Source organism: Trichosurus vulpecula, chromosome 6 (genome assembly GCF_011100635.1).
Source record: "Trichosurus vulpecula isolate mTriVul1 chromosome 6, mTriVul1.pri, whole genome shotgun sequence".
NCBI classification, from domain to species: Eukaryota; Metazoa; Chordata; class Mammalia; order Diprotodontia; family Phalangeridae; genus Trichosurus; species Trichosurus vulpecula.
In genome coordinates this window covers 3,365,600-3,380,692 of record NC_050578.1, presented here as the reverse complement: position 1 = coordinate 3,380,692, position 15,093 = coordinate 3,365,600, and the positions used below count along the sequence as shown (strand labels likewise).

Genomic DNA, 15,093 nt, shown 5'->3' with positions numbered 1-15,093 from the left:
AGACCACATGGTAGCGACACTCCTCTGCAATGTGGACACGAACTAAACAGCCCGGCGCCATGGAGACAGTCCCCATTCTGACCATCAAGAGGCACATGCTTGGGTGGCTGGCTTTCTGTGGTGTCCCCATGAGCCGCCATTTTGAAATGCAGACTGGTCAGTATGAGACTCCAACTTTTCTTGTCCATGTGCACGGACAGCCACATGGTGCCCTAAAGAGATGTTAGTGATGCTGCCTGGGTGGGGCCGGGTGACCGTGGAGGAGGACATCTTTTTGCCTGGGTTTAGAGATGCCCCTTCTGGGATGTCCACTGAATTGTGCTCCACGATTGCCAGGGCCCTCTGAAGCTCTCATGATGTCCCCCTCTGGATGCTTGAGCATGTTTGCATGGAAATTCTTTATTCCAAAATTTATGAGGCCTGGGCCTGGTCCTAAGACTCACAGACTAGCTGTGTGTGAGACCTTGGGGAAGCCCCTTTCTATCTTTGGCTCTTTCTCTGGTCCAAAACACAAGCATGAGGCTGTTGAGGATTGGAATGGGGAAGATCTCCATGGTGCTGGGCTGTTTTGTTTGTGTCCACAGTGCTAATTCACAACCAACTACTTGGCCTGTAACAAGGTGTCGGCAACAGAGGGGAGCCAGCCCCGCTTGTGCCTCCGAGTCGGAAGTCCAAGAGCTCCAGGATGTAGTTGAGAATTGGCCAGCCGTGGAGAAAACACCTCCACTGGCCCCTTTCCACCCCAGATTCACTCCTCTTTGATTGCCCAGGCAGCCAGGAGGGGGACTGTGCCTGCACAACACTCGTATCTGTCTGGTGGCCTACGGCTGGGGAAGACAGTAGGGAGGCAGGCCACTGGGGTTCCCCATGTGGGTTCTGACCTAAGCTTAAGCATCTCAGCTTCCAGAGCCTTCAACATGTTTCTCTACAAACCTCGGCTTTCTGGGTCATCTCTGACCAGGAGAAGGACTGGCAGGGTCCAGTGAGAATCGGGAGCCCCACTGAACTTCTGCGGGTAGCTGCTTTGCACCCACCATCCACAAGTGCCCTGACCACCCGGCATTTACTGCACATGCACCAGAGCTGCTTCCAAAATGTCTTTATTGGTTACTAAATGATAACAAGTACTGCAGGTTAGACATAAAGCCAAAGCAGTTACAAGTTAAAATCAACACGACCATGTCTGAAATAGAAACCTGCCAGCAGGGAGGTCACCTTGGCAGATAGCCTCTTTTAGCGAGAAGGAAGGGGTTGGGGACGAGGAAAAGAAAAGGTGGCTGTTGTAGCAGCTCCAAGTGACAAAAGACTCTGCATGCCTGGGAAGCATCCTTCCACGGCATCAGTGGACAAGGGCCAACGGGTCAAAACCAAAACCACGGAGTCACGACGGACTGAATACAGAGACGACAAAAACCCCCAGGCCGTGACCTGGGACACACCAAGACAAACACCACCACTGGGAACACAACCGAAATCAACACTCCAGCCGCTGCCGCCAAGGAAAAGCCGGTTTCTGTCAAAGTGCCTTCTAATGCACCACCTCCTTCTACTGATCCATCATTGAGCTAAAAGGTAAGCAAGTACAAATACGGCTACCAAAAAAGGAGGCACCAACAGTGGGATCTGAGGCAGGCAATATGCAGTCACAGGAAGAGCTGAAGGGGACAGATCACGTCACAGATGAACGCATCGGCACTTGCTGGAAAGCCAGGTGCGGCTGCTGCCGACCCCCGTCTTCTGACACCCAAAGTCTTCTGAGCTGTTCTATGGCTGTGAATCGTTCACCACCATGACTTTGGAAGAATCAGCATGACTAGTAACCCAACGTCATGATGTGTGGCAAGCAGCCTGCAACATATTTTACCAAGGACAACTTGTACGAGTGAAAAATGGTGTGAAAGACAAGACAGAGAACAAGGATGGGGGAAAGGTGGGCTGGTCACAAGGCAAGCATCTGAGACAACAGCCGGATGGCTACAGGGCCGCCCTGGGAGCCAGAAACGAGAGGGGAAGGGAGCAGGGTGGACCTCTACTGGGGGCTGCCGCTTGTGCCCGCCTCCCCCCCCCCCCGCCCCCGGCCACTGATGAAACCACAGACCCAATCATGTAGCAGAGCAGAGAGACTGAGTGTGTATGCATCAACTCAGCTTCCCTGGCCTCAAAAATAGGAGGCGGAAGGGAAGGTGCCTTTCCTGCAAACTGACCCTAAGCAAGGGTGCCTTTTCACTACCTTATTCTAAAACTCCTTGGGGCACATGGGGAGACCCTTGTCCTCAGTCTTCCTGCCCTTTATCTAGAGGCTCTTGAATCAGGAAGGGACCCTTGGCACCACCCAACAAAAGTATGTTTTGTGAAAGGCAGAAAGGGTCAAGACACCTGGATTCATCCTGTCTTCAAAATCCTTTCCAAACTGGTCTTCAAACGGCTATACCGGCCCTAGCAAGATCTAAACTCTGTATAGCTGTCTTCTGGCTTTCACTTCAACTTCACTCCAGGAACTTATTTCAAATCAGTAAAAAGTGTCCAGCTTGAGACTTCCATCTTACAGGGTTTCATTCTGGGATTAGGTTTGGAGCCCTATGGTAGCCTATTCAGGATGTTTTGGTCACTTTCCTACCATTTTTCCAAACCCTGGGGATGACTTTGGAGTGTAGCCAGATAGGGAGGCAGATGACAAGTACACGGCCCCCATCCCCCACCCCCAGCAGGAAACGTTTCCACAAAATGCCCAATCGTCTCACTGGACTCTGAATCATAGAATCTTCACTGTGGACAAGCCCAGAGAAGTCATCTAGTCCAGTCCAGTCCCGTCGGACAGACGGATGCTTCCCCCCTCCTCTCCCCCACCAAGTTAGCCCTCCATGTGAAAGGAAAGGAGCTATCTTACAGCTGGGGTCGTTAGGAAAAGCTTCCCTCTAAGGCAGGACTGACAACCACCTCCGGGACTATCTCCCAGCTGGTACCAATTCCACCTCCTGGGAAGGACTATGCAGAACAAATCTGTTTCCTCTTAAAATTTAAAGATAGCAATCCTATCCAATATGTAAATGTTTCCATTCCTTCCTTCCTAGTGAGTGGGAGGCCTATGGCAAACCGCACGACACCAGGGAGATACCGAACCCATTCTTTACCTCACAAGCCAGCTTCTCATCCTAAAGGAAGCACAGGTCGGGGGAGGCCAGGGTATGAACGGGTAAGGAATGGCACCAGATGGGATGGAACAGGGTTACAGCAGAGGAACTCTCGTGGTTGGCCTCCTGTCTCCACAGAGCACAGTGACTAAGTGCTGGTTGTAATTAGAGCTTTCTACAGCTTTCAGAAAGGCGCAAGAAACTCGGGAAGCCTTCAGATGATGGCGCTCTTCAGATAAGTTCATGTTAACAAGGTGGGCATCCCTAACCTAAGTGCCACCTGCAATTCCATTCCCTTTCCTTCTACTAGTACCAATGGGACATCTGAAAGATCTACCGACTGCTTTGCAAAGTACATTCCTGAGGTGAAATCCATGTTGTCAGTCCAGGGACTTGGCCCAGAAGGCCAAAAAGATTCCATTTTTACAGTCTCTTTAGCCTAATAGAGCCTGGAAGGAAGGTAGGTATTAGAGCTGGTTGGAGAAGACTGGGGTCTGGCTAGACTAGGGAAAAGGGCCTAGGAGATTACACACAAGTGTGTCCACACTCTTCGTAGGAGTGGGGAGATGAAATAGAAGACAGCGTTACACCCTTTTTTATAGCAATGTAATGCTGAGCACTTTCTTCTATGTATTCTGGGAGGCAGAGCTGCTGATACCAAGCCTGTTCATTTGTGGCTCCTGCACAAGGTGTCTCAACCCAAGAAAACACCCTAGAGTGATGACTCTATTTCATTTGCATGAGGGGCTAAATATCTGGGAATGTTTAAAGTGAAGAGCTGTGGTTGGCTCGCTATGATGTTGGCTGATCCTCTGGCTAAGCTGCCACTGAGGCCCTGGGCTAGGTGCTGCAAGGTGCCACCAGAGTGGGGAGGAAAGTGATCTCTCTTGGCTGGGCCAGGGGAAGGATGGTAGGAAAGTGAGCAGGGCCAAAGGAGAAGGTGGAAGGGGGGAAGGAGAAGAATCCACGCCAGGAAGGCCACACCTCCCAGACCCATCGGTGCCAGGCTCTGGTCAGCACAACAGCTTTGCATTTTCTACTTGCCTCAGAAGACACAAGCTTTAGATAGACTACAGCAATGACCTCCAGATGGCTGGTTTTTCTTCAAAGAGAAGGGAAATTCACGTGACTTTGACATTTAACACGCTACTCATAATCATTTGGGGGCCTTCTCCCCTGCTGTAACGCATTAGACTTGTCCTAACCTTTGAGTACAATGGTGATCATGACTTTAGATCTGAACCCAAGGGTGGTCTACTGCAGAAAAATCCCAGGGCCAACCTGCCCTCACCCAGGAATCTCACGTACCCCACCATCCCAAAGTCCTTTCCTGTTCCTCAGTTCTGCAGACTCTAACCACTACCAGACAAGACCTAGTCCAAGAGTCTTCCTCGCTGCTCCCTCCCTCTTCTTACCACTTCAGACACTAAGGCTGGCCGCCTTCCCTTCTTCTAAGGAGCTCGTCTGAACCCAGCATCCCCAATAATTCCATTATCACAGGGGAAAGCACAAACAGTAACAGACTCCGAGGCTGGCTTCCTTCCAGAATCCCTTCCCATGGACACTATGCTAATGAACCTTGTGGCTTCACTGAGGTCTACAGCTGTGTTTGATATGGAGAATTCGACCTACACAGGGAGGGCAGGTAATGGGCACTTCTCACAGTAAGGGAAAACTACCTACTATGTATGGAAGCTTTCCCCTCGTTTGCTGAAGGCTGAAAGGGAAGGTCAAACTTTTACTTCTGTGGCCACTGGGACTTTCATGCTCTAGGCCAAGACCCACTCACTTCCCCTGATGAAGTCACTGACACTTCAGGGGATGCTGCCCCGGTGCTCTCTCCTGCTGACACCCTGAGAGGCCCAAAATGCCCAGCCAGGCCTACAGGGCTAGGCGGCGACGGGCTCAACCCGAGAGGAAAGTGTCTAAAAAGAAACCCAGGTAGATTGTTTCCAACTTTTTGGACAGGACTGAGACACCTTAGGCTGCCCTAGGTGGTTATGAGGGGAATCAGCTACCAGCGTCTTTAAAAAAAAAAAAGGCTCCAAGTTTGCTCTGGACAGCTACTCTGGCACTCTCATTCAAGGCTGGCCATTCCTGCTTCAAGATCAATGAAACGATGGAGCGCAGGGTGCGATGAACCGAGCAAAACAGAACTCTGGAGCAGGCGCCAAAGGGTCTCCTGTCTCCCCACCTCCAGACGCGGACCCATGGTACACAAAGCTGAGCCAAGCCAGTATCGTTTCATACCAGTGACACCTCTACTAAGCGAACCTCTGAAACATATCAGGAAGGGCTGGAGTGTCCACGCTTTTGATTAAGAAAACGTTGGGCACATTTCAATCTGACCAAACAAATGAACTGAGATAAACCTCAAACTTGAGGGAAACCTGGCCTGCCTCATGTGCTGGCTAAACGTTTGGGCTTCACCACAGTTCCTCCACTTGCCACGTCTCTTGGGTAAGAAGGATGCACAAATTGAAGGATGATGCCTGCCCCGTTCATGTAGATGACCCTCCAGCTACTCTGCGGACTGCCTGTATGGACTTTGTTTGGAGGCCTCTGCACACCTCAAGGATCCTGTCACCTCAGGTGCACTGCACACTACTGCTGGACAGACAGCCCCCTCCCTGGGTCAAACCCAGTGAAGACACACTGGCACACTGACCAGCAGGGGGAAGTCACCTGCTTTTCACCCCCACCTTGGGAGGCTGTAAACTCATCTCAGGCTCATGAAGCCCTGGATATTCTGGTGCCCTTCCCCTGGAAAACAGGCCAGAATGAAAAGAAAACGCTCATTCTGTTTTTTACAGCAAAGCAGTCTATGCCAAGCGCAAACACAAAAACAAAACCCAGAGAAGAATCAGACCCGAACCCTTCTTGGTGAGGATACAAGCTTGCTTTGCATTGCTGAGGATTTTAGTCATTTGGACTGTGCAAAATATTCTCAAGAAGGTCCTGGCTCATTTTCAAATACTCTTCCCCCCACCCACCCAAAAAAATAAATAGCTGATTACGCATCTCTAAAAATGTGTGGTCCATGGGCATGGGCTTCATGTCGTTTGTATGCGAATGAAACAACCCGAGCAGGTGCACACTGAGAACACCTCCGCTTGCAGTGTCCCCCAGTCTAGACCCAAGCAGTCTTGTTCTCTACTGAGTTGGCTACGTGCAGGGAGGGTGATCCCCCCCGGGCCATGGGAAGAGGCCACCCTGGTCAATGTTTCCACAAAGGGACGGGAGCAGCGGAGCGTGGACCAGGTTCTCTGACCAGTCCTCACTAGAGCGATGCTTTAGAAAAGACAAACGGCTGGTTTCTAGGCTGTCAGGATTTTTATAGGGTGTCTTGGTTTTGGGAAACAATCACATGTAATCCAGTCTCAGGTGTAAGTCCCATCTGGCTTCTGCCCGGGCTTTCCTAGGTCTTCTGTTCCGCTGTTGTGGCTGTCTGGGCAGGGGCATCCGGCTTCATGATCTGGTATGTGATGAGATATTCCGGGTAGGCCTAAGGAGAAGCACACACACATCAAGGCTGTGGCTGCTGCACCCTCGGAGGAGGCATACTTGTGTCCCCGCTAGGGTTTTCTGAGGTTTGTCACCAGCCTCGCGGACACTTCTGTATAAACACCAGTATGGAGAGGGCAATATATTCTTAGCTAAGCATTAAGTTAAAATAGGATTGCTATTTTGATCATCGTAATTAATCCTCACCTTCCTTTAGTTAGTTTGTACTCACCTGTTACCACTAAGCCTGTTGCTTTAGACTAGAGACTACAGAGCTGGAGGAGGGTGGGAGGTTTCCCTTGAACCAACAGCCCAAGGATGGCAGTTTGCTTTAAATCATGGGCCGCTTTGGGTATCTCCTACAGGAAGGGTGGCAGCTCAAATTTTAGTTTCCTTTCCAAAAAGCCCTCCTGTAAGCCTTTCCTCTTTATTTTTTAAAGTACAGAGGCTCTTAAAATCCTTTTTGCTCCAGTTCCAAATTCTCTCCCTCCCCCACCAAACAAGAAGGCAAAAACCTCCAAACATATTCCCAATATGTACAGTCATACAAAACGATCTCCTCATCACAAAAACCATAAAGAAAACGTGGTTTCAATCTGCATGCAGAGTCCAACCGTCCTCTCTCTGGACGTGGATCACATTTTTTCATCATGGAGTCCTTTGGAATTGCCATGGATCCAAGGCTTTGCCAGCTGATCATGGAACAGTTTGGCTGTTACCACGTACAACGTTCTCCTCCTTCTGTTGTCCCCCGTGTCATTCCACCGCATTCCCATATGTGCAGCCATTCCCCAGCTGATGGCACCTTCGCTTTCCAATCATAGAAGTTTTTGTACATGGGTCCATTTTCTCCTTCTCAGACCTCTTTGGGGAATAGCACTGGTATGCATTGTGAGGGCAAAGGTCTTACAGTACGGTCTTACAGTACGGCTACATCTCTAGAAAGAATCATCTGCCCCCGCTTCCTAGCCGGCCTCCCGCAATCTAATCTGGCTTCCATCCCTGCTTTCCCTACTGCCAATGACCTCTTAATTGCTAATTCCAATAGCCTTTTCATCCTGTCTACTGGCCCTTCCCTGGCTTCCCCGACAGGCCACTTTCATGTTTTGGCCCCTACCTCTTTGGGAGCTCTTTCTTCGCTGACTTGGCCATTTGTTTTCTCTTTCATTTCTCACCCCTAAGTTTGAGAACAGTTCCCAGGTCCTATTTTCTCTACTCTTCATCTGTTCCCATGGTTTCAATGATCATCTATCCTTTATATCATACTCTGAAGTTTGCAAAGGGTTTCCCAGTTCTAGACTGGGAAACCTGCTAGACCTCACCTCTCTTCTAAGGGCAGATGTCACCACTCCAGCAGTCTACTAGGCATCTCCACTGGCACATTTGACGTCTCTCCCCATGTCTCCATTTTATGGGCAACATAACCCTTCCCCCCAGGCCCACCACAGCCTCTTGTTCTCCCAACAGAAAGCGATTCTCCCTAGATACCGTCCCACGCCCCCTTCACAGCCTCTGTCCACACTGTTCACCGGGTGATTTCTAATCCAGATGCGGCCTTATTCATAAAACTTTCCCAGAATCCCCTCAGGAAGTGTCCTCCTTGTAGGTACTTATCCCCTCCATCTGCACACACACTTTATTAGGGGACAGTAAGCTCCCTGAGGACAGGGCTGTGGTCACTGTTCTCCTGGTCTCTCTTGTTGCCTAGGCAGTAGGGTCAAGGTAGGCACATTAAATTGATCTCTGCTGAATGAACGAATCTTTCAAGACCAGCAAACCTGACACAACTCACTCCAGTGGGAAGCTCAGCGGGTAGGGCTACACTGAACCCATTCCAAGACAGAACAAAACAAAGCCTATTTTTAGAAAACTTCCATGGCAGGAAAAGTGATCCCACTCCTTGCTAACTCACTTCAGGGCATCAGGACACTTCCTGGGGCTCCTCTAACCCTTCCTGTGGCAGTCCAGCTCAGTTCCTCAGGCAGGACTCAGCAGACACTTCTTGAAGAAGGAAGGGTCCCGACCTGCACAAGAGCCTAGTGTAGACCCTGATCCTGGGCTCCAGCTTCCTCTTCACCAGGCTCAAGGCATCAGTAGGATCTCTGGCCCGAATCCTGCCAGACACAAACTCTGTAGGTGCCGATGGATCAGCCTCCTCCTTTGGGTGACTTTGATCAGAAATTTCTTGTGCTGTGGGTTTTCATTCTTCTTCAAGACATTTTCAACACAAAGTCAGACCCACTTTGCCTTTCCAACACAAGATTACACAAAAAGCAAGGCCACAGAAATACCCGTAGGGAGTCAGTGCCCCATGCCAACCACCTCCTCAGCCCAGGCCATCTGTCTGGGTCTACCCTGTGCCCAACATACCTGTTCCCCTCTGTAGATCACATACTCCGCATATGCAAGACCATTGACACTAGGTCTGCCAATAACAGAGTGATGGCCCGGGGGTGCATGGGCCATTTTCATGGTGCTGAATTGGAGAAAGGACTTCCCAAGAGTCACTCGACAGAAAAGCATTTGCCTGTAAGAAGAAGAACGTGATATGGTTTTATCACTTACTTTTATCATGGAGGCAGATGGTGGCACACTGGATCGAACACTGGGCTTGGAGCCAGGAAGACCTACTTCAAATCTGGTCTCACATACTTCCCAGCTACGCGCCCTGGAGGAGTCACCACCTCTGCTTGCCTCAGTTTGTCCAACTTCCCAATGGGCTAATAACACCAACAATCTCACAAGATCCAATGAGTTCGTATTTGTCACAAGACCTTCATTAGTAGCATCGAGCATACGGTAGGTACTCTATAAGTGCCTGTTCCCTCCCCTTCTCATAAGACCCTCCATTTGCCTACTCAGAGGCATTTTCTCTGGCTGTCCTCCATGCTCAGAATGCTCTCCCTCCTGGCTTCCTTCATGTCTGCAAGAAGCCTTTCCCAGCCCTTAAATGCCAGGGCCCTCCCTCTCTTGAGGATCTGCAATGGATCCTGCCTCTATCTGGTTTGCACAAAGCTGTTTGTACGCCGTCTCCTCCGCCAGACGGTGAGCTCCTCGAGAGCTTTTCTTTGTGCCGTTAGCATTAGCACACATTAGGTTCTTCATGTTAGCTGACTGAGTGACTTTACAGACATTGTCTCATTTGTTTTTCAACAACCCCGAGGCAGGTATGAGAGGGATAATCATCCCCATTGCACAGATGAGGACACTGAAGTTCCAGGAGGTCAGATGAGGTGGCCAAGGTTAGACAGCGTCAGAACTGGGATACGGACCCAGGCCTCTCCCGTACTTCTCCCCCGGTTCAAGATGTCTTCTCTGAAGAAGACGTCCCCACTTCCCTTTCCTTGTTCAGTACCTGCCTGGGTGGCTGCAGAGCCTCTCAGAAAATCACTGACTCACCTGTGGCAGATGTAACAGGACCTGTCTTTGTGTGTGGGACAGCCAGTACCACCTCCAATTCCATAAACATACTGGTTACTTTTGGAAGAATTCTCTGCAAAATAAATCCCAGCACCAAACATGCCCCCTATGTAGGCGTGTCTCTCATCGAATCCTTTGTGGATGATGGCATTAATGAAAGGAGAGCCTAGGAGAGAGGGAGACAAAAGCAGCTTTTGTGAGCCTCGATTGCTGACAGAATATTTGAGCTAGGTGGTCTAACAATTCCATACCTCAGTGAGTTACTACAAGTGTGCGGCAAGATGTCCTACTGGTGGAGCTTATGATTGTGGGAGAAAATCCTGTCCCACCAAAGACGTTTTGGGGCTTGGCAAAGGTTGCCCCAAAGATTTCACAAACCTTAAAACCCATCTCGTAGGCACCTCAGAGTGCATCTTCCCAAAATACAAAGAGTCTGACTGGCAATCCTGTTTGGGGTCTAGTACACATCACTGCAGCTCTAGTCATTTCCCTAGGGTGATTTTTCTTTTTCTATAGCCCAGTTTGTAATTTGAAAGTTGCAAAATGCCAGACAGATAAGATACGGTGAAACAGAATTCGCCCCCGTCTTTCATCTCTTAGTCCAGAACCAAAGTGTGTCAATGCACCTACTATCTTCCCACGCAGCCGCAACATGTCCTTGTTTGGGCTGGAGCGTCTTGTCCACTTCTTTGCAGACCTTCTCCCATTAGTAACCGGAGCTGGCACATGAGAGGTAATTGTCTCCTGGTGGATTCCCAGGGATAACACAAGGTGAAGCGACCAAGAGTGTCATTTAATGCTCTTTCCTTTGGGGAGAGGATGACGTCACCTCTAACACCTACTCCATCGGCCTCCCAGAAAGGCAGATTCCTTCAAAGACACAACTTTGTCCAACTACTAGTGGTTCAGTAACATCAAGTCAACACAAGCGGGAGACGTGAGTCTGGGAGAGGTGCTGCCACTCTCATGGAGGATGCCCTATGCACACGCTGACACTAAGAAGAGAGGCAGAGCCCTCCTGACAAACACTCCCAAAGGGATCTAGGAAATGCGCCAGACCAAATCTTGAATGGGAAACCCAAGAAAAAAAAAAGCCCAGTGAGCCATTTTTCCAGTCCAGGATAGCAAAGGAAGACAGACAGGGAAGTCTGTGGACACTGGGGACAAGGCCTAGTCAGAAGTATACAAGGGAGACGATTCTAGTGTAGGGGGAGGCTGCGCATAAGAGCAAGAAGAGGGCCCAGGTCTACCACAGAGGATCTACACTTGGACCGGCTGCAGGAACAGAGGTCCACTCCAGCTGGCAGCTCCAGATGCAAGATCCCAGTGGATGGGATCTTTGCTGACTGGCATTCCAGGGTGAATAGCCTTTGGCCTCAGGCTGTATCCTGAGCAAGCCCAGAAGAAGGCAGCATCTGTGTGACCCCAGGAGTGGGGCAGAGACTCAGCTCCAACCTCTAGCCCAAAGGGGAAGCTGCAGTTCTGTCACTCTGGTTGATAGTGACTGGAACTCCAAAAGCACAAGTCCACAAACCTACTCCCAAACCCAACTTGGGAACTTGATGAACTCAAGACGGGTGGGACGGTGATCAGATTTTGCCCTGGATCACACTGCCTTGGGAGCATTGAAAGCTTATGGGTCTCCAGTCTGAGTCATCATGCCTAGCCCAGCCATTCCTCTCCATAAATACGCACAGCCAAACCCTGATACAAAGTCTCAGGTCAGGAAGCAGGCTGGAAAAATGAGCACCAAAGGGTAAAACAAAGCACGGCAAAAAGCTATTATGGCGACAAGGACTCAAGCCCAGAGGCAAGAGAATGACATCTGTAAGAAGAGCCTCATAAAAAAATAAGCGTTCTACAAGAGATGAAGGGCCCATTTGTTGTTTATAAAATGTGTGTATAATGAAGTAAGAGCACTAGAGGAAAAAAATGCTAAAGAAATGAAGGTTAAGGAAGAAAGAATTGGAAAGGGATTTAACGGTGTGACTTCAGACATATCAAACTTTGCTCAGGAAATAAATTCCCTGAACATCAGAACAGACCCAAGAGATGCTAATGACTCCATGAGACAACGGGGACTACCACAGCAAAGTCAGAAAAGACAAGGTGTCTCTCAGAGCAAAACAGCAACTGATGCAGTAAAATGTTTTTAAAAACATCAGTTCATCAATCAATATTTATTGATTGTCTACTACGTGCCAGGCACTGTGCTAAGCTAGGGATACAAAGAGGTAAAGGGGGGGCGAAGCCAAGATGGCGGCATGAAAACAGACTCGGGCCATCCCCCAAACCCCCCCAAACACCTGTAAAAATGACTCTAAACAAATGCTAGAGCCACAGAACCCACAAAATGACAGACTGGGTGACAGAAGTGTGCGGTCTGGCCCCAGCCCCAGGATGGCGGAGGTGGCTACAGCGGCAGTGGGGGCCGCTTCCGCAGATCCAGGCCCACAGACAGTGGGGGAATCAAGTGGCTGATCAGAGCAGGAGGGCAGGCACTGAGGCAGGGTACTCTTGCTTTGCCCTGCTTGGATCTGGGTCACAGTCCTTGGAGGAGAGGAGCACTGGGGAGGCAGAGCTTGTGGTGGCTGTGGAGAGGGAGTCCTGGTGGTTACATAGCAGAAAGGAGTACCTGCACTCACAGACCAGAGCACAGGCCGGGAGAGGAGCATCATGCCACCTCGGAACAGAAGAAGCTCTAAAAACAAGCAGCGCAAAACCCCTGAAGCTTGGGACAGAGCACTCTCACACTCTGACAAAGAGCTCAAAAGTCAAGTAACTGGCTGGGAAAATAAGCAGGCAGCGTAAAAGGCCTCAGACTAAAGAATCTTTCTTTGCTGACAAAGAAGATCAAAACATACAGCCAGAAGAAGTCAAAGATCCTACATCAAAAGCCCCCAAGAAAAATATGAATTGGTCTCAGGCCATGGAAGAGCTCAAAAAGGATTTGGAAAAGCAGGAGAAGTAGAGGAAAAATTGGGAAGAGAAATGAGAGTGATGAAAGAAAATCATGAAAAATAAGTCAACGACTTGCTAAAGGAGACCCAAAAAATACTGAAGAAAATAACACCTTAAAAACGTAGACTAACACAAAAGAGGTAAAAGACAGTCCCAGCTCTTAAGGAGCTTATGATCATTGGACTACCTGAAAGTCATAACAAAAAAATAGTCAAGATACATCGTATTTCAAGAAATGATCAAAGAAAATTGCCCAGATATTTTATAACCAGAAAAACAAAAGCAGAATAGAAAGAATCCAATGGCTACCTGATTCAAGAAATCCTAAAATGAAAACCCCCAGGAGTATTATGGCCCAGATCTAGTTTCCAGGTTAAAAAAAAAAGTATCCTGCTAAGTATCCAGAAAGAATTCAAGTGCTGAGGAGAGACAGGATCACACAAGATCCTGTGGTCACTACTGCAAAGAGTGGATAGTTTGGAATTCAATATTCCAGAAAGCAAAGGATCTAGGCTTGTAATCAAGAATAACTTAACCAGCAAAACTGAGAATAGTGCCACTGGGGGAAAAAATGTTTAATGAAATAAGAACACTTCTAAGCATTCTTTTTTGCTCAAAGGAGGGGTGGGGGCTGGGTGGGAGGGAGAGAAGTTAGATTTTAGCTGATTGAAAAAAAAAATTAGTTTAGAAAAGAATCATTCCTTATAGAAGGTAAAATTCTCCAGACACTTCTGTTTGTGAATGACTGTGTTGGTCACATCAAACTCCCGACTGACTGCCATTAAAGGTAGATCAAACCAATAAACATACAGGGACTAGATATAGCACTTCTTAAACTGTTTAAGAAGTTTAAATTGAGTTTAAGTTAAACTGTTTAAACAGTTTAAGAGGTGCTGAAGAAGTCTAGAGTGAGAAAAGCTCAAGAAGCCCTGGAGAGGATTACAGCCAGTGAGTCTGTGTATCTTGTCTCGGGCAGGTACTACTGAAGGCCAATGAACTGAGCCTAGAAGATCTCTTTGATGATCCAAGCTGCTTTCTGGAACAAGTCACATTTTCCCAGCTACACGACAGCACGGAAGGCCACCATTTCTGAAGACTCTGAAAGGCGACTGCGAGACACCAAAGCAGGTAATCCAGGGGCTGTGGCATGAAGACTTCATCAGGACACTCTAGGACCACAGAAGTTGGCTGGTGCTTTCATGTAAACAAGAGTGAGGGATGAAGGAGTGAGAACACCTGTATTAACCCGGGATGCTAGGACCTGAAGGAAGACCTGCAGTACACTGGCCAAGTTTTCTAGGTAACAATGAGGCTGCCGGAGATGAAGATGATGAGAGGGCCTTGGCCCAGGAGCTGTGGCTCCATCTGCGTGACATGTGAGCAGTCTGAGCCCAGCCACTTGGTTGAAGTCTCAGCTCAGACACTTACCAGCTAAGGGACCTTGGCAAAATCAATGTCTTTGGGCCTCAGTTTTCTACTCAGCAAAAAGATGGGAGTGGACTCTGTGGCTGTCAAGGTTTCTTCCAGCTCTGAATCTAGAATACTATTTATGGGGCTTAAGAACTCCCTGATAAAAACCCAAACCCAAACCACAAATCAGCTTCTGTGTAGAAAATGAACAGAACCACAATGTACAGCACCCTAATATGTATTCATCTATTTATTTTACTTATTCATTTATTAGCATTTGTGTGGTCCTTTAGTGCTTACAAAGTGCTTTATAAACAGTGTCTTATTTCATCCTTGCATTATCCCCTTTTTCCAGAGGAGGTAACTTAGTCTAAATGACTAACCCACGGTCACACGGCTAGTAGATGAACAGTGGTCTCGCCACATCTAGGTCCAGCTGGATGAGATGGTCTTTAAATCTCAGAATCCAATGAGCACGGTGCTCTATTTCAGAATTCTCCAACCTTGTTTAATATCTGGTTTTCAGCACTGGGGATGAGCATGCACCTGGCAACTGGGGTTTCCTGGATCAGGTGGCTGCCCTGAGGTAGGCCCAGAAGAACACTGCTCACTTTGGAGGAGATCCTGGCCTTGTGACCATCTTTGGTGAGTCTGCTGGGGGAGCAAT

At 48.8% G+C, this 15,093-nt stretch overlaps 1 protein-coding gene across 1 annotated transcript in view; it reads right to left on the bottom strand.

Annotated features, from left to right (window-relative positions):
* Nucleotides 1-1,082: 1,082 nt before the first annotated feature.
* TNKS (tankyrase) overlaps nucleotides 1,083-15,093 on the bottom strand; it is a gene marked incomplete at its 5' end in the record, with an annotated part of 215,739 nt that continues 201,728 nt past the window's right edge. The window contains 3 exon segments of the mRNA XM_036762800.1: nucleotides 1,083-6,636; nucleotides 9,006-9,162; nucleotides 10,035-10,221. Coding sequence (XP_036618695.1) covers nucleotides 6,550-6,636; nucleotides 9,006-9,162; nucleotides 10,035-10,221 — 431 coding nt within the window.